General features: G+C 44.1%; 2 protein-coding genes across 6 annotated transcripts in view; one reads left to right on the top strand and one right to left on the bottom strand.

The window, feature by feature from the left end:
• Positions 1–365: 365 nt before the first annotated feature.
• Positions 366–12486, bottom strand: GFI1B (growth factor independent 1B transcriptional repressor). The gene is made up of 7 exons (XM_076355547.1): positions 12274–12486; positions 6838–6966; positions 5149–5295; positions 4318–4580; positions 3914–4051; positions 3277–3442; positions 366–2809 (listed from the first exon to the last, which is right to left on the bottom strand). Exons 2-7 carry the CDS (start codon positions 6950–6952, stop codon positions 2631–2633), a joined length of 1008 nt encoding a protein of 335 aa, XP_076211662.1. The 5' UTR covers positions 6953–6966; positions 12274–12486; the 3' UTR covers positions 366–2630.
• A 4430-nt stretch (positions 12487–16916) lies between these two features.
• The window catches only part of TSC1 (TSC complex subunit 1), a 29210-nt gene continuing 18840 nt past the window's right edge, over positions 16917–27286 (top strand). For 3 of the 5 annotated variants that reach the window (XM_076355754.1, XM_076355755.1, XM_076355750.1), the window contains exons 1-4: positions 17126–17199; positions 24350–24412; positions 25798–25973; positions 26848–26951. In XM_076355754.1, coding sequence (XP_076211869.1) covers positions 25868–25973; positions 26848–26951 — 210 coding nt within the window. In that variant the 5' untranslated portion in view covers positions 17126–17199; positions 24350–24412; positions 25798–25867. Of the gene's footprint in view, positions 17007–17125; positions 17200–24111; positions 24238–24349; positions 24413–25797; positions 25974–26847; positions 26952–27286 lie in introns of those variants that run through there. The other 2 variants (XM_076355751.1, XM_076355753.1) reach the window with 2 other exon arrangements.

Below are 27286 nucleotides of genomic sequence, written 5' to 3'. Positions count from 1 at the left end.
CAAAACTGGGGAGCCTCAGATGAGTCAGACACACCTGCTGTCCCCAGGACACAGATGGGGAAGGCTGTGCTGGTGTGCCCGTGTGTTTTGGGGCTGGAGGGTATTACCTCCTGAGCAGTTCAGACGCTGACATGCTCTTTAAATATTTCTGTTTGCAAGTTTGTGGATGACAAGGGGAATAACAAACACGGTTTGCATTTCTGGCAGCAGCTTTAATAAGCTGAAATGACTTTACCCTGAGTAAGGTTTGTGCATGCGTACATGTGTGAGAGTGTTCACACGTGTGTGTGCGCCTGGTGTCACGGTCAGTACCTGGGGACCAGTTCCCTAAGCCCAGTTCTGTCACAGGTTATACATCTCCCCTGGAGTCCCTGCCCTGACCAGGTTCTGGCATGACCCAGGGAAGGACAGCAGAGTTGTAACGGGGGCTTCGATAACACCGTCTGCTGGGCACACGATCCCGTGCCATCTGATGTGGTTGTAGCTGCACAGCCCTCTTGCTCTGGAGAGCTGACTTGCTGCCTGTCTGGGGCTCTGCACAAATCTGTCTCTGAAGATGAATGTCCCCTGACCCCAGGCTTTAAGCATTGTTCGTGGCTGTTCTGCAGTCAATAGGCCTCTGCTCCCTGAATTTGTCTTCTTTCATGTCTAAGTTTGGGAGCCCTGTTCTGCATGTGAGTTTCCATCTTTATTTCATTCGAACGGTATGGAGCAATGCTGTACTCCTTCCCTTCTCCTTTTCCCCTCCATCCCCACTGCCTGCATCTCCAGAGCCAAGTATGAGCCTTTCTTGAAATGGATGTTTTTAACATGAAATACAGTGTATTAGCCCAGCTACTGAGAGGGAACAGATTTATCAGGTAAATCCCAGCAGGCCTGTACATGTTGTCACTGACTGGTATAGTGCAATAAAAATATACATTAGAATAAGTATAAATACATATTTACAGTGTACAAGTAAAGCCAGGAGTACAGACTCTGTTTTGAGCTTCCAGAATGCATATTAATGACTAACAGCTTAGGCACAGCATAAAACAGGGGCAAGTACATTTTAGGTCTTAGTCAGGAGAATGGCTTTGGATTTACAGCATTTAACGGAGGGCAGGACAGATCTCTTCTCTCCTGGCAATAAATGAATTTTCCACTTGGACTGTTTCTTCTTTGCCCATGATGGCAGCCTTGCTTCATAAGCATTCAGAGTGAAATGGCTAGTGCCACAGCCCGTCCTCTAGGCTACTTCTCACCGGTGTCATCGTCCAAGTCTATGCGTTCAGGGATGTAGTTACGGAGTGGGCTGTGTGCTGCTACAATGCCCTTCTTAACTGAAAGCACTTGTCTTTTTAATGCTATAATAATACTTTGTTCTTCCTGTTAAGAACTCTAGGGACTCCACAAACCTGAGTGAATGACTCCACATCACCAGGAGGGGTGGAGAAATAAAAGCCCAGTGCAGTGACTTGCCAAAGGTTATATAGTGAGAACATAGAGCTTGGAGGGGAACTGGCTCTTTACTTGTTCCAGTGCTTTGCTTCAACCCCTAGACCTGGAAGAAGGAGGAGGAAATACCACTGCTCTGTTTGTATAATATTTGTAAGGTACTCGCATACTATGGCAATGTGTACGGGCTAGGGCACTTCCTCCTTTAAGAGAGCGGCTGGAAAGCAGAACTCTGGCCCTTGACATCGATATCCAAGGGCCATTCCTGGCCATGCAGCGACACAGGATTGCCCAGGACGGCTCTAAGCCGTTATGTCCAGCATGCAGTGAAATACTGTGGGACATACCAGCCCGGATTCCAAGAGCAGCCGGTCTCTCTTGCATGGTACTGAGACATGGGGCTTATTAGCTTACGCCTAGTGCTGTGGCATGGCTCTTCCTGGAGCTCGCTTTGCTGCCGCTAACCCAGGGATCTTTGCAGTATGGTGCATATGAGGAATGCAGTTAGAGACCCCCTGTTATCAGCTAGGGATAGGAGCTGTTTTTTCAGTATTTTCCTCCCACTCCAAGCTAAAAATACAACACAGTTAACTTGTCATTTGATCACAGTAAATGCTCCGCTGAAAGAAAATGACTTTAGGTGTCTGTTGCCAGAATTTATGACCTGGGCAAGTCTCTGCAGAAGCCCTGTCCAGGTTGAACACAGCTCACTGAATGCAATCTATTTGCATGCCCCAGCCTTATCTTCCTAACCATCAAAGCAGAACATGGTTATGGCACTAGCTTGGCACAGACTGTTGCTGCCACTAGTCCAAGAGTTCCCACCTCACTGCTGGTCAGTCTGATGAACCGAATTCTGCATGGGGTGTAAATCCAGAGTAATAGTGACCTTGGAGGAATTCCTCTGGATTGGCACTTGAGCAGGTGATGTCAGATCTGGGCTGGTACCTGTTGTAATTGAAAAGTGAGAGGTCCCACATGTTTCTGTGTCACCTACTGGGATGTGCAAGGCCCTGGGGTGCCAGAATATCAAAGCCAATGACATGACTTTGCCAGTCCCCAGGGGAACATAGGAAGCTATACAAGCTTTATGAGGTGGGCAGCCCCATGCTGGACGGAGATGCTGGGGAGAGTCTTCTTCCCTGGAGCATGCGCTGGCAGTGGCAGCTCCAGCAAAGACCTGGAGCCATCCCTCACTTGAGACTGTGTTGGGTCTCTCGGTGCCTCCGTAGATCCACCTTGCGCTGGAAGCCCTTGGCACAGAGCTCACAGCTGAAGGGCTTGAAGCCAGTGTGCTTGCGGCTGTGAGTGATGAGGTTGGAGCTCTGGCTGAAGGCTTTGCCGCATACCTGGCATTTGTGGGGCTTCTCCCCTGCAGGGCAGAGAAAATGGTAAGAAACACTTTGACAGATGAGAGAAGGGGGGTAGAAATGCCCTTTAGCAGACTCAGACCTGACTGGCTATGCTTGGGCAACAGGGTGCTGCCAGCCCAGCTGGCCTGCTAATGCGTCTGCACTCTGACGCAGCAGCAGAGGGTGAGAAGAACCAGAGGCAGTCCTCCCCAGCTGTGTGGCCCACGCCGTCTGCATCCAGGGCTGGGTACAACCATGACATGCACCGGAGGCTGGTCAATAACCACCTCCCTGCCACACAGAGGAGGACATGCCTCTCAGTGATGCTTAGACCTTCTGCTGTCTTACCGCACAGGGTAGAATGAGTTTCCATTGCCTCTGGACACTTATCCCCAGTCCAGTACCTCTGTGTCTGGGCATTATGTATGTGTACCAACATGATGGACTCTAATTTGCATTTGCTTATTGGGAATATTTTGTTTCTCACCAGTGTGGATGTAAGTGTGTTTCTTCATGTCCGACTTCTGGTGGAAGCGCTTGCCGCAGTATTGGCAGGGATAGGGCCGTGTGTCTGAATGGATCAGTAGATGAGTGGAGAGGGTGGAAGAACGCTTGAATGTCTTCCCACACATCTTGCACTCAAAACTTCTTTCCTGTTAGGGAAAGAAAATCATGGGATGTCTGTGGCTGCAAGACGTGACAGAGCTTGAAGAGTGTTAAGAGCGTTGAGAACAGTAGATTTGATAAGCAAATTTCCTCAGCTCATGGACTGATATGCTAGGTGCAGTACAAAGAGAATGTGGGGAGGGTTACTTATGGAAAGGGATTACATCTTGTGATCCAAACTCCTGTGCCCTTTAGGAGGAGGCAAGGCACAAAAGAACCAGTAGCAACGATCCTCCCCTCCCATCCAAGGAATTCTCAAGGGCAGTCTGAGATTTGTGAGACCAAGATCTATGATCTATGGTCTTCAGAGCTGCTATCATTGTCATTGGGTGCTACAAGAAAGCCATCACGTTTGTAACCTAGGAAATGTCACTTCCTTTATAATGGAGTAAGCAACAGCTAAGGTCCAAGCACTCATGAGCTCTGGAGAGCTGGTTCTCTGGAAACATGCTACCCACCTGGGAGTGAATATTGGTGTGCTGCTCCAGGCTTACAGCGTGTCCAAAGGTTTTGCCACACACTTCACAAGCAAAGGGACGGGTCCCACTATGAGACCTTCGGACATGGACCTCCAGTCCATGGGGAGTGGAGAATACCTGCAAAACAAAATGCCAGTGACTTCTTGACATGAGGCAGCTGTGTCTCCATCTCTGTTTTCAATTCCTTCTCTTTATTTGATTCTTCCCTCCCATGGGCCATGTGAAACTGCATCATTCCTAGCGCCCTCGTCCCCAGTCAGAACAAGTAGATACCCATTTTGAGCCGCATGCATTGCACTTTGGTGTAACCCAGTGAAACACTGATGTATGCAATGAAAATCACTCCAGGCCCTCCCCATCCCCGAGGTTCTGCTGTGACACACCTTGTTGCACTTCACACAGTGGTAGGTCTCCATGTCCGAGGAGTAATGCATGCTGTAATCCAGAGGGGGCTCGGCGCTTGGCAGGAGGTGGCTTCCATACAGGCTAACTGGGTGCTCCAAGAGGGCTGACTGCATGGTGGAAGACATCTGTCGGTAGCTGTATGGCAAATGGAAAGCATCCCAAGAAAAGCCGGTTTTGTAGAAGGTAGAGGCGCTTGTCGTGTTAATGCAGTCTTTGATCTGCAGACCTGGAATGGTCATCTCTAAGTTTGCAAAGGAGAGGGAGAAGTGAGTGTCATGCTGTTGCCTGCAGCTCGGCACTAGTAAAAAAGCTCCCCAGGTACCATCCCCCCATTTCATGTCCTGCCTGACCTTGGGAGCTGCAGTTGGTAACTCCCCCTTCTTTGATTCAAATCCTGATCCCCATACAGAGTTCCTATTATGACTTTGATTTCAGCCTGAGGAAATTTTAGGGGAGAGGGAATGCTAAGGGAATATTAACCCCCCTACTAGCCCTGCTTCATGTGGTGTTTGAACAAGTATCACGTGGCCATCTGTCTTGACCCACAGAGCATGGAATTGCATTAGTCCTTGAGATTTGGAGGCTCACTCATTGGGAATCATAGCGTCATCCTTCAGGGAGATGCTGATCTAGACCAGAATCGTAAAGGGAAATACAGAATGCTCTTGATGAGGTCTGCCTGGGACAAGTTTGACTACTGATGTCAAAATAAGAGCTGCCATTTACTGAAAATCTGGACCCAGTCGTAGGGGCTCCATAAGCCAGCCCAGCCCTGACCTCTTTTGCAATTGTGGTCTTGGGTAGCAGACCTTGAGCTGAAGGGCCTGGCAGCATCCTGCTCAGGTACTGGACAGGGACACTTTCTTCTTTCAGTTCAGATGGGTCCTTTTCTTGTTTTGGAACCACGCATTCTAGGTCCTGTTTCTTGATGTCCTCTGGTGTCTTGTCTCCTATGGCTGTAATTACGCAGTAGAGTCACAGTTAGTTTATTCTAGCTGTTAAGAGAAGAGTCTATTAAGGTGGGGTTTGTACTTATGTGTGAACTCATGCTTGGATACGTGAGCCCATGCTCAATTCCCTGAATAAGTGCAGAGTGGTGCAATCAGCACGGCAATCAAGGTCTGTCCATTGCTGACAAAGGGAAATTCCAAGCAGGATGAGATAGGCAAGGTAGAAGGGGGCAGGAAGAAATGATAGGACACTTGATACCCTATATAGTTAGAGAAAATTAACCCTAGAAGGCCACATGTTTGTAAGAATCATTTCCCTATTTAAAACCATTTTCATTTGTGTGGGTAACTAACAATCACTAACTTATTAACCTCCCCACCCCTCTCCTAAGAGAGTTTGTATTGTTAACCTGAATTTATGGACAGCCAAGCAGGGAAGCAGAGAGGGGAGGTAACCGCTTACGCAGTTGCAAAGGTGACCACAGAGCCTCATCTCCTCCTGCCCACACTCCCATTTCTCCATGTTTGTCGCAGCCCTTAAAGAGACCAACCAGCACTTGTTAGAAGTAGACTTTATAGTAAGAATCTAAAACGGACAGAGGTTCAATACATGTGCCTCCTTTCTGCTGGAGATGGGACTGGCCTGCTGAAGGACAGTATTCATCTGTTGTCCAAATCCTCTGGTTTGGACAGAGGGACACAACAAATGGCCAAAGGATGACGGCAGGAATTGAACTTAGAATGTCACCTCCTTTCTTTTTTACCAAACTTATCATAGGGCTGGACTCTAATTTGATAGCCAGGGCTAGAACAAAGGGTAAGTTGATCCTAGATTTGAATAAAGAAAATTTGAATGGTGCCTGAAGGAAGAAGATAACTGCCCTGGCCCTGCCACTGCAGGGGTGGCTGTGGGACAGCACCAACAGGAGCAGAGGGAGGACAGCAGGCACAGTCAGAAGCAGCGTTGGTTTGTGTTAATATAGCATAGAGCAGCCAGCCCTTCACTTGTGAGTGTGTAGGACTCCTTTCACAGTCAGTGTTAGGGTGTCACTGGTATCTCTCACTCTAGCTGTAACCTTCCTTGCAAATCATCGGGAGGAGGTGGTAACACACTGAGGTAGAGAAGATGCAGGTCCAGAGAGAATGTGGACAGTGAACATGGCAAGCTGGAGATCGAGGTGGCAGAGCTGTGAGTTTGTAGAAGACTGACAACCAAGTGCGAGCTCTTTTTCCAACTATTAGTTGCCTGAAGTTGGCCATCTTTCCCAAAAATCACCGACTCCAAACAGCAATCTTGTATCTCAAATCTCCCCAGCAACCCAGCAGGAAACAAAGGGAGGATCTAAATTCGGTTTCAGTGGGACAGTGTGGATTTGGCTTAGAGAAAGAGGGCACACAGTGGGGGATCAGTTTGTCCTTAGACTGACATCCCCATGTGGAAGCCCTTAGTTGTTCTTTAGCTCACTCATCCTACTTCCTTAGCTTGCCTACTCAATTATTGATTTGCCTTGGTGTATTCTTACAAGCCCAGTGGATGGATTGACTTACCAGTGAAGGGAGAGGTTATTGGATCCCACGTGAGTATAGGCAGGTCATCTTCCACACAGCGGTGTTGATGATAGGTATGAGCCTTTTTGCTCTTCACCAAAAAGGAACGTGGCATTTTCCATTCACTGCCTGGGCAGAAACACAGAATAACGGCAGGTAAATCTCTGTGGATTGGGGGGCAATTTCTCATTTGTTCCCCAGCACATCAGCTCTGTATGCAGCAGTGATGAGAATTAAAACCCTTCTCCTGGGGAGACACAGAGGTCACCTCAAAGGTCCCTCCACCCAGTTGAAGAGCAGGGAGTGCTTGCTTGGGTTTAGGTGCTTGATGGATCTCAACTCTGGGGAAAATACATAGCTGTGGAGGGGGCTAAGGAGAATAACTTACTGCCAGGTAGTCTCTGCCACTGAATGTAGAGATGGGACTGCAGATTGAAGATGGGATTGCAGGTTACGGTACACCCCATAAAAATTACAGTTCATAATCTACCCTTGGGTTAAAGCAAAGGATTACTGCTGTCTTTATATTGTAGGTGGAGAAATAGAGGCATGCTTAAATTGAGTGCTGTGTTACAGACCAAAACTGTTTCTGTGGCAAAGATACATCAGAACCCAGAATCTCTCTCTTGTAGCTCTCTGCTCTGGCTGCAGGACACAGTGCATCTCTGACCTTACCCTCCCTGAGAGAACGCAGTGGGGACCACGGGTTGGAGACCACCCCTTTGAGAAAGGGTCTGTCTTAGTGTTTGTACCGCACCTAGAAGAGCGCGGTCCCAAGCCATGCCATGGGCTCCTCTGTGCAATTGCTACACAAATAATAATTATAGAAACAACATCGGTAATAGGAGAGACGCAGTAGAAAATCCCTGCAGCCATGATGTGTGGTGGGTTTCCTCTCGTTGGCTGTAGCTTGAGTATTTTGTATTCTGGCTGACAAACAACAGTCAAACAGAGGCAGAGCAGAAGTGCTGGGTGAGAGAGGTTACCTTTTGGATCTGACTCACATATCACACACCGTTGAAATGACGGGTTAGGAACAAACATAAAATGCTGAAATTTAATCATATAAAATTCTCTTGCAATGCAACTGTTATCTTTACTATCCAGAACCCAGCCCGCCCTGTGCCCGCTCCCCATGGCTAGTAACTGTTCTTATGTAGGCAGTATGACAACAGGCTCGATGCTGTGTACGGCAATATCAGCTGGTGCCTTATTTGCATACGTATTTGCATTTTCCTTTGTAATTGTTCAGGATAGTAGCACTAAAAGCAAATCTTGCTATATTTCAGAAGAAAAGTCAGCAGTAAGCCCTGGCTCTCTGTTGATGGGAAAGTGCATTACTAAGTTTCATGTTTTTCCTGAGAGCAGTTGAAGTGTAGCCTACTTACTAAAAAAAAAAAAGAACAAAGTTTGCTCCTGTTAAGTAGGAATGACCTGAAACGTCTGTGTAAGTCAGGACAGAGCAGTGTGGGCTCCTGGAATCCCAAGCAGCCAGGGATGGAAAAGGCCTGCTCCCTAGGGAAGTGCCCGCACTACCCCTACATGCTAAATATAATTACATAGCCCAGTGGTTGTTCTGTTTAAAGGCCCGAGGGCCAGATTTACAGAGGTGCCTACGGCTGCAGGTACATGTACTGTGGGATTCACACAGCGAGGTCGGCTGTGGACAGGTGGATTGCCAAACCCGCTGTTGTCGGCGAGAGTCAGGTGCTCACCAGCCCAGCTGCCTTTGGAAATGCAGTTATAGCTGTCTTTTTAAATCTGGCCCAGGATTCCCACTGTTCTATGACTTCAGGGATAACTCTTGGTGTCTCTAGCCATTTTTTCTTCTGAAATGACTCACTTGTTTTTCTTCATCTTTTTCCAAGAAATTTGCATGCAACTTGAGATGAATAAGAGAAAACAGAGGCCAAGAGTAGATTTGTTAATTTAATTTTAGAAAGAGGACAAAACAGTACTGAGAATGAACCGTAAGTATGCCCTTGAGGGAAGGGACGCTGAAGCACATTGCTGTATTTACTCTTCTGTAAGTCCCTAATGAGGTTCTTTCTAAGTATCGTACAGTGTATCTCTGCCTGGCGAAAGGCTGCGTGCACAGAAATACCTCCGGCTCAGTACAAACACAGGTGTGTTCTGCGATGGGCATAGCCCTTCCAGCAGCGTGCTCTGCTTAGCCTGTGCACCTCGCATCCTAGCAGAAGTGCTTAGCTCAGAGGGTCTCACTGCTCTCGCTCAGTCCCAGATGGGGTATCTGTGCGTGGAGCTGCATTCTGCAATATAGACGTGCCCCAAGTTAAAGTGCTGCCACAAACTCTCTATAAATGGAATTTCCACTCATGTCAAAGGGATTTTCCCATGTGGTGGGGCATGACTGTGTCCACAATGGAGGGTATTCATACCAGCAAGCTTTAGACGTCTGATTTCTCTGCCTGAATTAACCAGCTAATTGCCCTGGGCTTCCTACACAGTGGAGGAAGAGGCTCTGGCAGCGGCTAACTCTGAACGCAGGGTGAAAGCATGCGCCCAGCAGCGCCTGCTGGAAGAGTCACTCTGCCCACCGGCTAGATGACCCCAAGGCATTAGCCGGACGGCTTAGCCAGGTAAATTAGAGGACTGGAGATGGGTGGCATAAGCAGTCTTGCAGTGTTTTATGGTAGTACCCATACGCTAAATACACGAAGGCACCAAGTACAGCCCCTCTTTTCTGATGGCGGTTGAAAGTAGATGCACGTGAATCAACGAGATTTTTCTGGATGTGTTTGTCCCAGCAATGTAAAAGTCAAATTTGGTCCAGTATCTCGACTGCTGATAAGGGCCTCTATTGAGCACAACGATCTTTAATGCACTACTGAACGTTACAAAAGGAAGTTACCTTCCCCCACCCCATTTTACAGAGAAAACAGGAACTGGGAGCCCAAAGCATAGTTAATTAACAACTGCATTGGGCTGTCTTTGTGATTCACACAGCCGGGTTAGAGGAAAGCTAGAAGCACAGATTGTGAGAGAAAAAATACTATCTCCCCTTGAAACTCAAGATTATCAGCAGCGAGTGATCAGCTGCTACTAATGGCTAACTATATTTCACAGGGAAAGCAGTGCTATCGACGACAGGCCCCGCTACGTCTAAAAGTCATCGAAGCTTCCGACAGAATTTAGCTTCAACCTTTTGCTAAAAATTAAACTCTATTTTTATGGAGTCTGTTCTTGCCAGGCCCTGTGGCAGCAGTTTCTACCTTGACTGCCAAGTGCAAAAGGGAGTTCATTGCTTGGGCAGGAGTGCCTACCCAAAATGCAAGTGTTGCGGCATTTTTTGGATTCAATACAGAATATAAAATCAGGAGCCGGCTAGAATTGACATTCTTATTTGTTTGCCGTTCATGTAGCTGTACAATAACGTTGTAGTAATCTGCCCTGAGGAAAAGACAGCCAAAAGGACCCAAGGGAAAAAAAACTGCTTCATTATTTTGGGTACCTAACTTGAAGCACCTTAGAAGGGCTTCTTTTACCAATTATAAAATCCCCAGTCAGATCTGAAAGTGGACCCAGCATTCGCGTGTTCCCCTTCAATCTTCAAACTCAAAGTTCCTTCATCCTCAGTGATGCTCTCTGGTGATTTTGCAGAGTATCACATGTAAAACTGTAATGTAATACTGAAACACTGGAGATTGTGCAAGAACCAAATTAAAAGGGGGTTTTTTTTAGGGGGTGGTTTCTGACTTCAGGATCCTAATTTCACTTGATCCTGTGCTCCTCGTGAAGCGCAGTACCCAAAAATACAGGATTGGGCCCTTTGATATAATTTAGAAGAAATTCATATTCTCACTGAATTAGATTGTGGAGCTGTTCCCTCTGGTTCCTTCAGCGAGACGCTTCATAACACGGAACACCGTGTTTGGGAACAGGTGTTTGCAGGATTGTGCCACGCTGAATCAGGAACCCAATTTGCAGCTTAAGTTCTTTTCTAAAGCTGGCTTTCATTTTCCTCTAAATTCAGGTAATCCTGTTTTCAAATTTACAAGGTTAATTGTAGAGATGAAACCCTTTTTCCCACCACACTCAGCGGAAATACTTAATTTTAACTTACAATTGATATATGTCTTCATATAAGCTGATGACTGTACAAAGTTTTAGGCTAAAAGAGGCTTATTTCCTTCCCATTTCTTAATTTATATTTAAATCTTAATATTGCTTTTTTGTGTTCTTTCCGGCAAAAGTGAAGCTACCAAAAATAAAGAATAGTTTGTCTTTCGGAAGACTAAATTTTTGAAGAAAAAAGCACAAAACAGAACATAACCGGTGTCTGAAATTCTTAAGAGCCCAAATAAAATAAGAGGTTTTATGGACTCCTGACTCTTTAAATATAAAGTCATATTCAAAAAGAATTTCAGTTCTTTACAACAAAATTAATCACGTCTTCACTAGTCGAATGTACTTGGGGCAAGTAATTTGAATGCTGCTTTTTTAGTGGAAAAATGAGCAGAACATTTTCAATTCCTGTGGCAAGACTGGGCAAATGGACATTATGGCAGGGGTAGCAAATTATGGTGGAAATTTTGTCCAAGAAGTGAAAGGGAAATGCTTGTACATCTGTAGTGTCTAGAAAAAATGTTGAGAATATAATTGCAGCATTTGTTCTTTAGAAACCTCATTTAGCTCCTAGTGATGATGGGAATGCCACTGGCTTTAGCAAACTTTGCCTTAGGCTTCCATGGATAAATAGATTTATATAGTGCAATCTAACAAATTCTATATCCCTTTAACGTATAGATGCACTTGCTGTGTGAACTTGCAAATCATTTGTTTTCCTGCTTAAAGTATTGAATCAATCTGGTGGTATATGAGCAGCGTCTATAAATAGCTAATTCCATATGCTAAAAATTGTTACACTAATCAGCATATACTTAGAAAGGATGGAAAAATAATAAAATAAAAGATAGATTTGGAGCAAAAATCCTGAACAGGAGAGACTGAATTCTCATCCAGCAAAATTGGCATAGATTAATTGATGTCAGCAGAGGTGTGCTGTTTTCTGAATGTAAAGGTCTGGCCCTGTAAAAGAACAGTTAAAAGGAAAAATACAGTACGCCCTCTCCTCAATGCTGAAGTACAAAAGTCTACATCTGGAAACTGTTCCTGCTGCACGGAGCTTGCTGGGACACAGGTATCTGAGACCACTGTCACATCTTTTATATTTTGTTCTACTATTACCATTTTCACATGTGAGAGTGAAGTAGGTATATGGTATATAATTTTAAAAGGTTTGACTCATTTAATTGAACCATTATCATGAAGGAATCCTCAGGACAAGTGACTTATGCAGTGGAACATGTTACATATTTGCAAACACAAGCAAGGAAGAAGAAAAAGGTTAGGAAAACATCAGAGAAATGAGAAAAACAATGAAATTAAAAGTGATTAAAAGAATAAATAAATCACCTGTTTGGGGGACTTTGCTTTACTGGATTCGCCTTGAAATCTCCCCAGACAAGCGAGACGTCGTCTTCTCTCTGGACTCTTCTTCCACTTTTTCACTTAGTCGCAGTCTGCTGAAATAGATACTTCTCCTTTTTTCTCTCTCTGTTTTTTTGCCCCTGTTCCCCTCCCTGATTTTTCAATCAGATTATTTGTGTCAAAATCTGGCGGTGAAGAAACAGCCAATAGAGAAGCAGAGCCCAGAAAGTATTTGCTTATCAAAACTTTCCAGGACTTTGAAAACTTGAAGAGAATTCACCATGCCCAGCTCGAAACCCTAGGGGCAGCACCCTTCACTTTCTGGGGCAGCTTCGCCTTCTGCAGGAATACTCCTCTGTCATATTGACAAAGAGCATGACACGGTGAAATAACGTACCAAGCAGGCATTTGTTATTTTGTCTTTTCTTCAAAAAAAAAAAAAAAAAAAGGAAAGAATAGCTCTTGAGAAACCTGTATTTTTACACACATTCATCCACGCATCATATCTTTCACAAACAGACACACCATCTGTCTCACATACACACACTCACATACTTCAGTCTCATAAACAAAACCATCTAGCACATATGCACAGAATTATTTTATTCCAGAATGGATCTTTTATCTCTCCAATTTCCAAGGAAAAAGGAATAAATACTTGCACAGTAATAACCGAAAAAGATGTGCGTTAATCAGCCTTCCTTTTCCTAGGCATATGTGTGTGCAATCCAGACATATTTTAGGCATTGCTCTATCTATATACAGCTGTATATAGGATATAGATTTAAGAAAGCTTATTAAGCAAGCTCATTAACAAGCATCTTTGCAAAAAGCTCTTCAAGAGCAATAATAAGAATTTGCACTTCTATCACTTGCTTTCAAAAAAGGTTTGAAAATGTGAAATAATTGACTGCCAAACCCCCCTGTAACAGCAGGGGGGAAGGAGGGAGAATGAAGCAGAGGCAGAGTGACTTTTCTCAGATCACCCGGTTGTTCTCTAGTAGAGCTGGGAACAGGGGCTGGAGAACAGTGATTTTCTTTTGAGAATCCTTGGCCACGATGCTTATTTGGGGACAAACAAGGAGAGATCATCTCCCCAAATGCTTGGGGGGTGGGGGGAAAGTAATTCCTTGATTTCACCTATTCTCTGATTATCACAATCTTCCTGACTGTGCAAGTGAACAGCGGCACGAGCTGCATGTGCCCTCGGTTTTCCCCTCCTGCGCTTACAGCACACTCTGTGCGTGGCTGGAATTGGGACAGCAAAGGTGCCTTCCGAGAAGTTTAGAATTAAGATGTATATAAGCATACACGCAGCTGTTGAGTGCCAAGTACTAGGACGTCACCATCAGAGAAATGCCTTTGTATCATGGAGTTTTTCTGCTCCCTGTGAGCTTTCAAATGCATTTCACTCTTTTCTACGGTCAGTTGCATTAAGCCAGGACTCAGTTTGGTCCCATTTCCTACAGCAGCTCAGGCTGGTGGGAGCACCTGGAAGCAATAACCCTTTTTTCTGCCCTGCAGCAGGGTCGGCGGTAGGCTGGTGTTTCCCTGATGGAGCAGATGTGGTCCAGAGACACTTCAGATTCATAGCGGAGGTATTTCGCATCCCGCCGTGGCAGGCGGTGGTGCCAGGCGTGCTGGCCCTAGCGCTCTCTGCCGGGACAGCCGCAAGTCACAGCTCTTGTCATCGCGCCCTGTCATTGCCCCATGGCACCGGACAGGCTGTGCAGCGGGTTTTGATGCAACTCGGAGATAGGAGTGTAGATTTCACCCACATTGAGAAAGATTCAGATTTTGATCTTAACCCATCTGTCATTTACTGAACATAATTAATTCTTGTTGTTTATAGAAGCAAACAATCCCTTTTGCCTCTCCCTCCTCCCCTCATTTATCTAGCTGGATTTTGCATAAAAGAAACGTTCCCGAAGCATTGTGCTAGCAAGCTGATTTGCATCCTCTTAAACCCAGGCATTTGAAGGATTACATTTCCCACTACAAAAACAAGCATTGTAACAGAAAACCAAAATGTACATTGCAGCTTCAGGGTTTCATATGAAGACAGTTACAGGAATTAAACAAAACAGGAAAATGACAAGCTGCTGAAAGGACTGAGATGTTATTTTATGAAACATTGGAGCCGGCTTCTGCCAGCACCCCTGAGCACAGACTTCCCGTTGACATAAAGTGCAAATGGCTGCAGAATGTGGCTCTTGAACTAGAGACAGTAAAAGCAAGTCAGCCACACAAAAAAACCTATAGAAAACCAGTTGTGCAAAAAATCTAATAGCACGTTCAGTAAAACCTCACCGGCTAGCTGATTTCGGAGGTGCTCCAAAGAGCACTGGGCACAGTCCTTTGGAGAAGGAGGATGACTACATCTTCCAGCGTCAGTAACCTGTGCATAGAGCAGCTGCAAGTAAAACATCTGTATCAGCTGTTCTGCGTCTCCAAGTAGCCATCCTCTCACGAAGCACAGCTATAATTGCACACGAACTGATCCCTGAGATAATAGGCACAGATACTCTCTTTTATGACTATCACTATTATCACTACGCTAGAATGCCTGAAGAGAGATGGGGACACGGCTGTGTCTGGTTCAGCTCTCACCCGCCCCTTCTCCCTTTATTTTACTTCAGGAGTTCCTACAGAGCAAATAGTTGCAGGATGGGAGCGCAGTCAGCTATCACCTTGGCTTGTTGTGTTCTTACTCTTCCCTAGATTTCTGTTTATGGCTTCTGTTAAACTTATCACCTCCCCTCTCCATTGAAATCGCCAGCAAAAGGTGATTTACACAAGCTGAAGAAAAACCAGAGATGCATTTTCAGCTAGAAAGACCTTTGAGCTGACCCCGTGTGGCCATTCTTATTTTATGTTCTTCCTGTTGATATAATTTTCCCTGTTCCCTCTTCTTGCTTCAGGGCCAGCGGAGAACAGAGAGCTGCAGAGGGCTTATCTGGGCTCACACAAGCTTGTGCTGGCCCTGACCCACACGGGCCATGGTGGATGTGCAGCGAGTTCTGCTTGCATCTGAGGACAGTTTAATTTTGTGCATTGCTGTGAGTTCTTAATACATGTCATATGCTCCAGTGCATCCTAAGTAAATAGATTATTAAATGTATAACTCAGTAATAATAAACAGGTTAATTATAACACATCATGTCCATTCTAATGCAGTCGTCTTCCCTTTCAAATCTAGCAGCAAACCCCTCCTGTAGCATCCATGTTTTCTTTGTCAATTTGAATGTTACGGTAATTAAGTCACAGTAAAATAACACGACTAATTGCTTCCAGCTCTTTTCTGAAGCTCCTCCTAATTTCCACTCTTTTCTGTGGCAGATTAAAGAAACATGTTTTCTGCACAGCAGGAAAAAAAAATGCCATCACTCCGTCCAGACTGCAATGAACATTAATTGCCACGCACGAGGCAGGACTAGATTAAAAACATGCTGGCTCCAAGCAACTCCATCGCATCCAGAAGCCGGATGACCTATTGCAGGTGCGGCGTGAAGGAACTATCTCGGCCCTGCAGGGATGAGAGCTGTGAAACACCAAAGCTAACGCCACAGAAGTTAAAAATCCACCGACACTTCTCAGACGGGGCTGTGATCCGCATTTGTTTTCTTATACCTAGTTTCTACCCTGCAGATCTAACGTCCGTGATTCCTATTGGCATCTGAGGACAATTCATATGGATTGAAGAGTTCGATCAGCAGTTTGCCAAGCACCCTCGGTGCATCCCCACCGAACCCCCCCTCGTTGGAGAAGGAGAAAGGCTGACGCCCCGCTGGCCTGGGGACTGAAACGTTGAATTGAAAACCTGTTGGTGCCGCATACAGAACTGAAGGCTGGAGAACCCGCCCTGAGGTAACTGCCATTCTTCTTTCCTAAACTCTGGATTTTCCACGAGGAAAAACAAACCTCATCCAGAAGAGGAAGGATGAAATGTTTTATGTCGTACAGTTGCTGCATTTCAGCAAAAAAAAAAAAGACAATAGCCCTTATCCATGGTTTGCATGAAGTGTTACGGAGTCCCAAATCGGACGGATGACGCGAGCTCTGCGTACCCATCAGGTGGAAAGCTGACCAAATTCTGGGTGCCTGCCCCGGCGTTTCCCTCTAGCCCTTCCGCAGGACGGCACACGCCGCTCTCCCGCCAGCGCGACCCCACGCACACGCAGGCACTTTCGAGACCCTTTTAGTCCCTTTCAGCACATTCACGCACTCAAAAAACTCTTTCAGGCGGGAATCTGGAACCACCTTCGCGGCGACCCCGCCGAGCCGCCGCACCGGCTGCCTCAGCCGGCCTGACCCGAGGGAAGGAGGGCGGCCGAGCCGAGGCCCGCGGGGTCCCGAGCCGCGCCCCCGAGCCGCCACGGCCGGCTCGGCAGCGCGGGCGGAGGGGAAATCGGGAACGTACAGAGCCATTTTCGCCGGGCAGCGAGGGCCCGACTCCGGCCGCCATCGCCGGCCGCCGCGGCCCCCTCGGGCCGGGCCTTGTTTACCGGCCGCCGCCCGGCCCCGCCCCGCGTGACGTGCCCGCCGCCCGGGGCTCCTCGCGGCACCGCCCCCCGAATCACGCGACCTCTTCGCGGCCGCATAGCTCCCGCGCCGAGATACCTCCGCCGCGGGAGAGCGGGTGGGCGCGGAGGCCGCCGCCTCACCCCTACTCCCCTACGGGGAGAAAGGCCCTTGAGAGAGAAGAGACGAGCGGGGCGGTGAGGGACCGGCGCGGCGCCGGCCGAGGGGGGAGTGAGGCGGAGGGGTGGGACTACTTTGTGCGGCGGAGGGATTCGAGGGGAGAAGCGGCCTGTGAATGGGAGGGGGAGGGGGAGGCAGGGCCAAGATGGCGGCGCCCTGTGGGCCAGAGGAGCCCTGAGTGGTAAACAGCTGAGGGGAGGAGAAGGAGAGGTGAGTGCGCTGGGCCTCCTCCTTCCTCCCCCAGCGGGGCGAGAGCGGAGGCAGACGGGGGGGGACGGAGAGAAGGAGGCAGAGAACAGAGAGAGGGGGGAGGCAGGGAGAAAGGGCTCAGGGAGGAGGCGGCAGGAGAAAGGGAAGGGGCCGGGGGGATGGGGAAGGCGAGGGTAAAGCCTGGCGGGGGGGAGCGATGTTCCCTCCTCCGCCCCCTTTCCTCCCCCCCAGCCGAACTTGCTCTTGGTCGCTATCCCCCCCCCCCCCCCGCCGCGGCGGGGCTGCCCGGGGGGCGGGGGGGGCTGGGGGCGCTGCCCCCCCGCAAGGTCCGTCCCCTTCCCCCCCCCCCCGAGGCAACGCGCCTCTTTAATTTTGCGGGGTTTATCGAAAAAGGTTCAGCACCTCCGTTTCGAACGCTGAGTAGCGATTTCCAGAGTTCCCCTGCCTCAGTCACTTGCTGAGGGGGTTCCCTCGTCCGGGGTTAGGCATTAAAGCAGTCGTTAAAAGTCTGTCCCCTTGGTGAGGAAGGCTTTTCTTATTTCCTTGCTCGTGGGTAGGTAATGTGAAGTCAGGATGTTGTTTACTTCTACAAGAAAACATTTTGCTTCCTGTTATCACAAAGAACTTGGAAGACCGCAGTTCTGAAGTTTTCACCCTTTGTTTGCTATGGATGCAGCCTCTATCGTTGTTTTATCAGTTTAGTCAGTGCTTCCCTCCTAGTTGTTTTTTTTTTTTAATGAGTTTTTTTACAAGGCAATGAGTGAAAGAACATGCCTTAAAGTTATATATGATTCAAACCCCATAGAAATGACACAGAAACTGGGATCAGGTTTTGTGTGCAGAACTGTTTCCAGACCTGCTGTTTCCAGAGAACCTTCCAGTGGATGCTAATACCATTTTTCATTCTTTGTCTGGCCTGATCCTGTAGTTCTCTGACATTAACTTCTGTGGCAAGTTGTTAGAAATCTGCCATAATCGAAGCACTACTGAAGTGATGCCATTAGGTGGGAAAATTCCTCTTCAGTTTACATGTATGAACAAATAGAAACTGAATCTTTGAAAACTCAGGAAGTTTTAATAATTAGTGCGAGCATTGGGAATACATACTTCTGTCTGCAGTTGACTTGATTTTGCTAAGCAGCAATCAGGTAGTCTGCTTATCAGAAACAGGTACCCCACGTTTAAGCTTAAATTCGTGGGCTTAAAATCCTTTACTCAGTAAAATACTTGTTTGGTTTGTTTTTGTTTGTTCATTTGTTCTGTTTTTTTAACAGCCTAGTCAACCCGGTACTAAATTGCCTTTATGGGGAGTTGCACGGACTTACTCAGATGAAAATATAGTCAGAATATCTAATCTGTCGTGAGATAAGGTTTAATTAAAATGATTTTATCTTTGGCTGTGTTTAATCCTGGCTCCTTAACTCTTTGTTACTTGAGAATTTCCTTTTATGGTGACTAATAAAAAGTAGCATTATTAAAGGGTTTCCACATGAGATATACTGTTCAGTTGCAGATGTTTTGGTGTTTGAACAAACATTTGACTTTAGTAACTATTTATAGTTTAAAATGAATGCTGGCCCTATTTAGAGCTGGACTGCTGGGATGTTGACTTGTACCGATCCCCAAAATTCTTGCAACTGCCAAACACTTTATATGAGCTGGTGATGTGATTACCAAGGTCAGTCTCTATAAGACCTGAATAGCCTATAACACACATGCACGCACACACACATGCACAAACATATATATATATATCTATCTCTCTTTGGAAAAGATACCTTCTGTAATAAGCAAATCAAATAATCAAAGCACTTTTTAATGGTGGAGGCAGGGGAGGGGTGCCAGATTTTGTGGCATGTTGCAGACAGGTGTGTATTTTTTGAAAGAATGTTACAGCTTAGGTTCTTCGTCTGGTATGTAGCTGCTATATTTTCATGTAGTTTAATAAACATAATGAGGACAAGTAATAATACTTCCTTTGTTAGCTTAAGCATTCTTTGGGTAGCACGTTAAGATACAGAGCAAACTTCTTGCAGTGGTGGACTGCTATCACTTTCCTGGGTATTGTTCTTTTTTTGTGGTTAATTAAGAAGTTACACATCATTTGGTATTGTTCTGTGTAATGCCTACTTTAATTCTTGGAGTAGTTAAAATGCCTCGACTGAGTACGCTAGGTAGTTTGCAGTGGTTTCAAGATGTACTGAATTGCAGCCTAACTCTTTGAATATGCTTAAAGGTTTCTCTTGGCAAAAAAAACTGCTGCAGAGATTTAGGAGTCTCGCTCGTTGTGTTACCACGAAGTCTAGAGCACTCTGTTTACCTGTTCATAGTTTTAAAAAGATTCCTTAGTTGAACTTACTTTCCTTGTGTACTCTTAATTAAATTTGCATAGAAAAACAATGCTTGTTCTTATTTATTAATTTGCTATTAATATGTGCAGTTGTGTATAAGGAATTGAAATAATTCCCTTTCAGGTTAGTCACTGGCTTGTTAGCATGGCTTCTGCCAAAGGGTTCAGTGCCAGCCCCACCACGTTTGGGCTTTTTTTGGCATGCATTGCTTTTAAACAATTTTCTCTCTGACAGAAATTTGATGGGTAGCAATTAGCATAGTGTGTTAGCACAGCATAGTTTCAAAAGAATCTTAAAAATCGCTGAATGTGATTCTCCCTCTTTGTTTGAGGTTATTGGGTTTTTGTGATCTTCCTGTTCCTGCATCGGTTAAGCAACTGTAACAAAGTACAGGAGAATGTATATAATGTCAAGTTATAACTATAAATAATTATCAAGTTTAGGAATGGGGTCTTGTATCAGATCTTAAAATAACCAGAAAAATATGGACTACTAGAAGAAGCCAGGCACCTTCATTCTTTGAATAAATAAATTAAATTAATTGTACTGCCAGTTGTAATGATCAGTTTGAACTGAGGTTTAAAGTGTTTAGAGTTGTTGTTATTTCTGGGTGGTGAAAAAGGGAATGATCAGCTGCTTACTTTCCTATTGCCACCAGTGGTTTTTCTCCCTGCTGTCACTTTTCATTAATTGCTTATGTCACTTCTATAATGGTAGTGTTTAGTTTACCTGTGAAGAAAATATAAAATTGAGTATTGTTGGGAAATACAAAACAGGTTTGGATTTTTGTATATCGGATGGGAGGGAGTGAGGCTTATCCTTTCATGACAAACATTTCAAAGGTTTGAGTGAGAAGGGCTGCTTTGTTGTCAATCTGAATTTTTCTTTGAAAACAATGATTGCAGTAAAATACATCTGTCCTCATTCATGGCCTCTGCCAAAGCAGTACCTGAGGACTACTTTACCTGCAGTAGAAATCAGATGGAAAAGTGTAAGTCTTGAGGTCTGGCTTCGCTTCATTGCTGTCAGCAGTGCTCTAATGTTCTTGAAATCCCCCTTTTCTCTTGGGGCGGGGGGGGGATAACCATTTACTGGCATGCCCCAAATTTAACTTATGATTAATGAAGAGGGATGAAATGCTGATGTTGATCCCCCACATGCCACCCCCCAGAATAAATGCTTCTGGTGTCTGAATTTCTATGTTGTTACAGCAAATGCTGAGGACGTTCTGGGAGGAGTGTGCGTGTGTGTTGAGTGTGTCCCCCTCCTCCCCACCCCTCAGAGAAGCATAACTGGCACTACCAGCTGCTTTTTCATTTGGCTTGAGATAAAAATACACTGAACAGAAGAACATCTTCTCTTGACAGAATTACTTACAGAAGTCATAATCTTTTGAAATACTCTATCTCTTTCTCTGTTTAGCCTTTTCCAATGAATATTTTTACAGTCTTTTCCTTTGTCTTGAGTTTATAGCTTAACAGGATTGTGTTGCGGTTAAATTAGCTACTGAAAAAAATTTTTAAAACAAGTTGGTGCTTGGCTTGTTGGCTTCTCCTTTTTCTCTAAGCTGCCTCCAAAGTTGTATTGGTACTTAAAATTAATACTTTTTATTAAAATTTGTCTTTATGAAAGCTCTTGAATATAAGAAGTTTGCTATTGGTGTTTATATCTTCCAGTGAGATTAAAATGTTGCATTTTAAAAGGTATTTAAACAGATTTTTTTCATTCTTTACTACCTAGTGCCTTGGATCTTTTACATAAAACTAATTTTAAAAGTTAGTGAAGAATCAGTGACTCAAACCATATGGAAAAGATACTGACTTCGTTTTAACCCTGTCAGTTCCAGGTATGGCTGCAGAGATGTGGAAATTCTTCTAATAGGGGAATGATTGCAATAGCTAAGGATGGAAGCATTAGAGAGACTCATCTTGTATACTGTGTGTTTGAGAAGAAGGACGTGGTCATGATATGATACTGTAAAGATTTAAGGGAGATCCTGTTCACCACACATGTCATATCAATCCCAGATACAACATACTGTGGCATTCAGTGGATGATCTCACTGGTAATGGAAGTTCCTTAACCTGGCCTGTCCTGAGTTCCTTATCTAAAAGATTTGAAAATCATATCACAAATTACTGGTGGGACTGGTCATAAATCACGCCAATACCACGGCCCCTGGGAACTGTACTTCATCTACCAGAACACAGTGTTTTCTGATTGAAGTTAAAAGCCTGTTGCCTGTAAACTAGTTATTCAGCTGTCTTTGCTTAGAAAAAGTGTGACACAATTTAAGGCTATTGCTGGAATTTCCTGGTTTGTTCATTTGCGTTGGGCATCGCGGACCCAATATGTTTAGAGGATCTCAGCCTTAGTCTTACTTAGGATTTCAAATCTGTCCCTCACAAGTGACTTCACAAGAGATCCTACATTGAGAAAGCTGTGATTTGCTTTTGTAAAATTGTGACTTTGTGTATAGCAGGGTGACAACATTATACTGGTGTTTATGTAACTTCAGCAGATAAACTTTCCACCTAGTGAAGTACCTATGTGTAATACTGTCCCATTTTTAGATGTGGCTTGGAATACTTTTGTTAATATTTTGAATACTGGCTTTTGGAGTGGAGATTGCTCCACTTCATATAAAGCACTTCGGTGCATGATTGACTGATTGACAAGTTCATTTAAACTATGCTGGATTTATTGGCACAAGGTCACTTGAGCCATCTGTTTTAACTAGTTTAGGGAGCTTGGGGAATTATTAGTTACCTACGTGTATAGTTATCGGCAACTAAGCTTGCGTTATCAACCTTGCTTTTATCTGATTGTAGTGTTTGTGCATGCCATCAGGCCAATAGCATAAAGTTTGAAATCCTCTTACCTACTGAACACTTAAACCGGTGTTTTTCCCATCTGTCTGCAAGTGTATTGTTGAACCTGACTTCCAGAAACATTCATGTTTCTTGATATCACCATGCTACAATTTTTCCTCTGGCAATATTGGAATTAGTGAAACCTGCTGTTGAGGTTTTTACTGGTGTGATGAAGATCTGGTCCAAGTATAATAGTATTACTAGAGGAAAATAAGAAATAAAAGCATTCTTTTCACTCTGGTGGGGGGTAGGGAATCAAAAGAGAGTTGACAAGGTCTTTATGGGGTAAAAAAGCAGAGACTAGCATTTATGCTGCTTTACTTCTCAAAACAGGTTTTGCTTGCAGCTGGTTTGGGGGTGTGGTCGTGCATCTCTCTTGTTAACAAGACTTTAAACAACTAATTCATGTTGCTTAGGAAGCTGGTGAATCTATTGCTTAACCATAGCTGAGACTGTATCCTGATAGAAATTAAAGCACCTATGTTAGCAAGCCCTTTACGGTCTCAAAGACCGTGTTCTCGGAAATAAAGAAATAGATTACTTGCAGTAAACTATTTCCCCACATATAGTTCTGCATGCATTCTGGGTATCTCAGTGTAACTGTAATTTAGTAAATTAAATATCACAGCGGTTACTATAAACTAAAAAAGCAATTGACTCCTGAAAATGAGTAACAGAGTGGAAGGTTGACTCCTTAGGTTGCATGGATGAGTGGCTTTAAACTGTTTGAAAGGATGGTGTCACTCTTTGGACATTGTTTGCCTTCTAAACAGCAAGCTCTTTGAGGAAGAAGTTGAAGCTTGGAAGTCTGCACAATGCAGAGTAAAAAAAAAAAAAAAAAAAACAACAAAAAAAAACCCACCCAAACAAAACAGAACCCCAAACCACAACAAATCCCAGCCCTAATCTTTTTGGAAAGCAGAGATCCATTCTATATTTGAGTAAAAAGCAACTCTTTTCCGCCACCCCAAGTTTCTGTTTTGTTGTCTATAGTTGAAAGTCTTGCTTACACTACCAGCCAGTTTTAAGTTTGCAGTTTTTAAGGTCTTGCCAGCATGGGACATGAAAAGGAATAACGTTTAAATCTGAAACACTTCAATTAGCAGACTCTGCTAGCTGCTTGTAGGTGAACAGAAATTTTATTTGGACTGCTCAGCTATGATCGTTGAAAACTGAGGGTGGCGGGTTTTTTGTGTTCTGGAACTGTGATTACTGGAACACTTCAAGAAAGTTTGTTGCTAATGAAATGCCTGTTGTGAGTGTGATGCCATATTATCACCTTTGAATTTGCAATCAGTGCCAGATTAAGTAAGCTGATGTCTTGTGGCCCTAATAAAAGTGACCTTGGGCAGTTCTGCAAGTACAGAGTGATATGTTGCAAATGACAAAGTTTACTGGTAGACAGGTTAACTCTTGCTGTCCAGTAACATTGTTAAACATAAATTTTCAAGAAAGTAATATGTATATAAGTAACTACAGAATTATCATTTAAAATAGAGCACTGATACATGGTCCTTGGCTAATGTCTAACAATGTTTTGACTAGAATCTAAAGACTTAAACAATTACAGTAATTATTCTATGTTCAGAATTTGGTAGGATAAGAGAAGACTTCTTTCTGTGTAAGATTTTACCTACCATAAATAAAACTCTATAGCAGCTTTTGAAGGTTCACAGTACAAAACTGCAATCTTGTGAAAGCCATCTAGTTGGAGGCAATTGCACAGCTTAACCTGTGGACAATTCTGGAACGGGCACCTGTGCAACACCTCTTGGTGTTTTTCAAACTAAGGGCTGACTTTTCTCATGCAGGAGGTACGTAGCTGTGCTTTGTAAAGAACTTAATGTTGTTCTGAATATACAGGGTTTGGTAAGGAAGAAATAAATTGTGCCTTTTGTTAACCTCTTCATCCTTTTTCTTTATTAGTGATCATGAAAGGTGTGTGGCTGACAGCATTGCAGACAGAAGCTCGACTCGTCCACAGAACAGGTGCTGTATACACACTTGCAGTAAAAAAAAAAAATCTTGTGTGCAAACTTGGTATGTGTCAGTCTTGCCTTCCATGGAGAAAGTGAAAAATGTATGCTAGCTGGAAGTAGGAGGAAAGAAGAATCATAGAATCATTAAGGTTGGAAAAGACCTCCAAGATCATCAAGTCCAACCGTCAACCCAACACCCCCATGCCCACTAAACCATGTCCCTCAGCACCTCATCTACACGTATTTTAAATACCTCCAGGGATGGTGACTCAACCACTTCCCTGGGCAGCCTGTTCCAATGTTTAACCACTCTTTCAGTAAAGAAATTTTTCCTTACATCCAGTCTAAACCTCCCCTGCCGCAACTTGAGGCCATTTCCTCTCGTCCTAGCAAGAAATCCTTGCTAATAAAATTAGGTGTGATGTGAAGCCAGATTCTTTCTGCCACTGGGAAAGGTTCAGCATAGATTCTTATGGATGAAGAAAAACTTGCTTCATTTTGTGATAGATAGATAGATGTGATACCTGAATCCCTCCCTTGCTGGTACGTGGGAGGAAGCCATCTTAAAAACCTGAAATGGCTTAGATTTACTCCTGCTTCATACTGTGAAGCTGACCAGTCATGTTACCTGCACACTGTTGCATTTAATAATCTATACAGTTTTTGCACTGCAGAATTTTTAATATATAATGCACAAATTATACGTGTGAAAACAAGGTATGTTGTGCTGCTAAGCTTGTGATTTAGCATGCACAGGGTGGCCGAGGAACAGCAGCTGTAGTAACCCTAACTGAGTTTCCTAACAGCTGCAACTTGGCCACATTGCAAGTATTAAAGCACAAATCTATTAGTATGCAATAATGCAAAGCCGAGGGCAGTGAATTTCTAATTTAGCCACAGGAGTGGAGAAGGATCTTGAGGTGCATATTTTCTCCAGAGTGTAGACCACTATGCAAAGGACTTGAAAGGTTGGCTGGGGAGGAATTGCTGTAAAGAAAGCGAGAATGGAGTGATTCCAGGGAGCTATTTGCATTTTATTCAAAACTTTAGTCTTAGTTGACTGACCTGGAGAGCAAATTAAAAAAATATGGTAACAGAATGCTCTGACAGTTTATATATGCTAGCCAAGTTTTTCTGCAAAACAGATTAATGTCTTTTTAAAAAAGATGAAGAAAACCCTGCTCGTGACTCATTGGCTTCTTTGTAAACTTTCCTCTTACAGCTTTTATTTGTAAACTTTTCTCTTACAGCTTTTATTGCAGATGTGTAGCAATCCTTTCAGTGTAAAACTGTTAGATGGGCAATACTGCAGAAAAGAAATAGGGAAGCGATGAGAGATTTAAGATGGAAAGGGAAAAAGGAAAGCTCATTCATCTGCTCTCTCTTCTCTTCTAGTCTGGTAGAGAGGCACCCATGAGGAACTTCCTGAAATTTTAATCTCCACATTCATGTTAGTACGTGCATCATGGCACAGCAAGGAAATGTTGGTGAGCTCCTCTCAATGCTGGATTCTCCAATTCTGGGTGTCCTGGAAGATGTAACAGCTGCGTTCAAAGATAATCTCGTTTGTGGTATGTATCCTTATATGTAACTGGAGGAAGAGTTTTGCTTTTACACCAATAAAGATAGAATAATAGGGTTTTTTTTTCTATCAAGCACAGTCTTTGCAAATGCAACTTGAAAGAAACTCTTGATACTTTGGTTTGAAATTGCTTTAAGGACTGAGGCTTCTCTTCAGTCCATTTTGTTTAATGGCATGTCTCTTAGAAGGTCTGTTATATAATTGTTAAAATGCTATTATAAAATGACTAGCTTTTGCTGGGGCATAACCTCAAGTTGTGAGCTGATGAAACTTTCTTTGTCAAGTGTATTTAGAAAGAATTAGGTGTCATCCACATTATGGGAACTAGTGGGATTTTGTTCATTTGAAAAATAAACCACAAAAAACCCCAACCCCAAAGAAAACAACAGACCCAGACTTTCTTGAAAAAATGATTGCTGCTATTAAGGCATCCTTTATGTTGATAGAGCCTTTTCAGAGCATGAGAGCACTGTCACTGTCCTTGTCCCTGAACTTGCTCTCCTTTATCTGCTGAAGGGAGAGAATGTAAAGTTACTCCTGAACTCTTTACCTGTACTGGGTAAAACACTCTTGCAGTTCAGCTACCTCTAGGTTTTTAAGGTCAGACAGTAATTGTTAGTTATTAAAAAAACGAGTTACTTTCCCTGAGCCAAATGCAATTGCTTGAATGGTTAGGAACTGGAAAATGCAGTTGAGAGGTCTCGTTTTCCTAAAGGTCTGGTAAACACTAAGTACTGGTTTATGTTATAAATTAATTGTGTAATAGTTGTTAAAAAGTTGTGCAATGTCCCTGTAACAAATGCTTCATTTCTAGTATATTGAGAATGTATGTTTTTTTTTTCTTGCTGTAAACGAACTGATAGACCGTGGACCTATGCTTGTGAACAACCTGGTGGACTATTACTTGGAAACCAATTCTCAGCAGGCACTGCATATACTGTCCACACTGCAAGAGCCTCATGACAAGGTAAAAAAAAAAATCTTGTTATTAAGTATGGCAGATTTTAGCCTGGTATTGAAGCAGCCTTTAAATAGCATCTGTTAAACTCTGTTTTTCCATTCTGGTATAGAATTACCTTGTTGCATAGTATCTCTGTAGTAAGAGTAGTGAAGTTTTTAAAGAACTTCAAAGGTCTCCGTTTCTTGAGCTGCTTAAACTGACCCAATGAAGCAAAGAACCTCTATAAATGAAAGTTTTCTGAGGGCTAACATTGTCTCTTTGTAATGCTACTGCTGCTGCTTCAATGCTGGATGTGTTAGGCTAAAACAAATTGCGTATTTTGAGAGCAACTAAGGATTTTT

This window comes from Aptenodytes patagonicus, chromosome 18 (assembly GCF_965638725.1).
Source record: "Aptenodytes patagonicus chromosome 18, bAptPat1.pri.cur, whole genome shotgun sequence".
Classification (NCBI taxonomy): Eukaryota; Metazoa; Chordata; class Aves; order Sphenisciformes; family Spheniscidae; genus Aptenodytes; species Aptenodytes patagonicus.
This window is presented reverse-complemented; position numbering and strand designations above follow the sequence as displayed.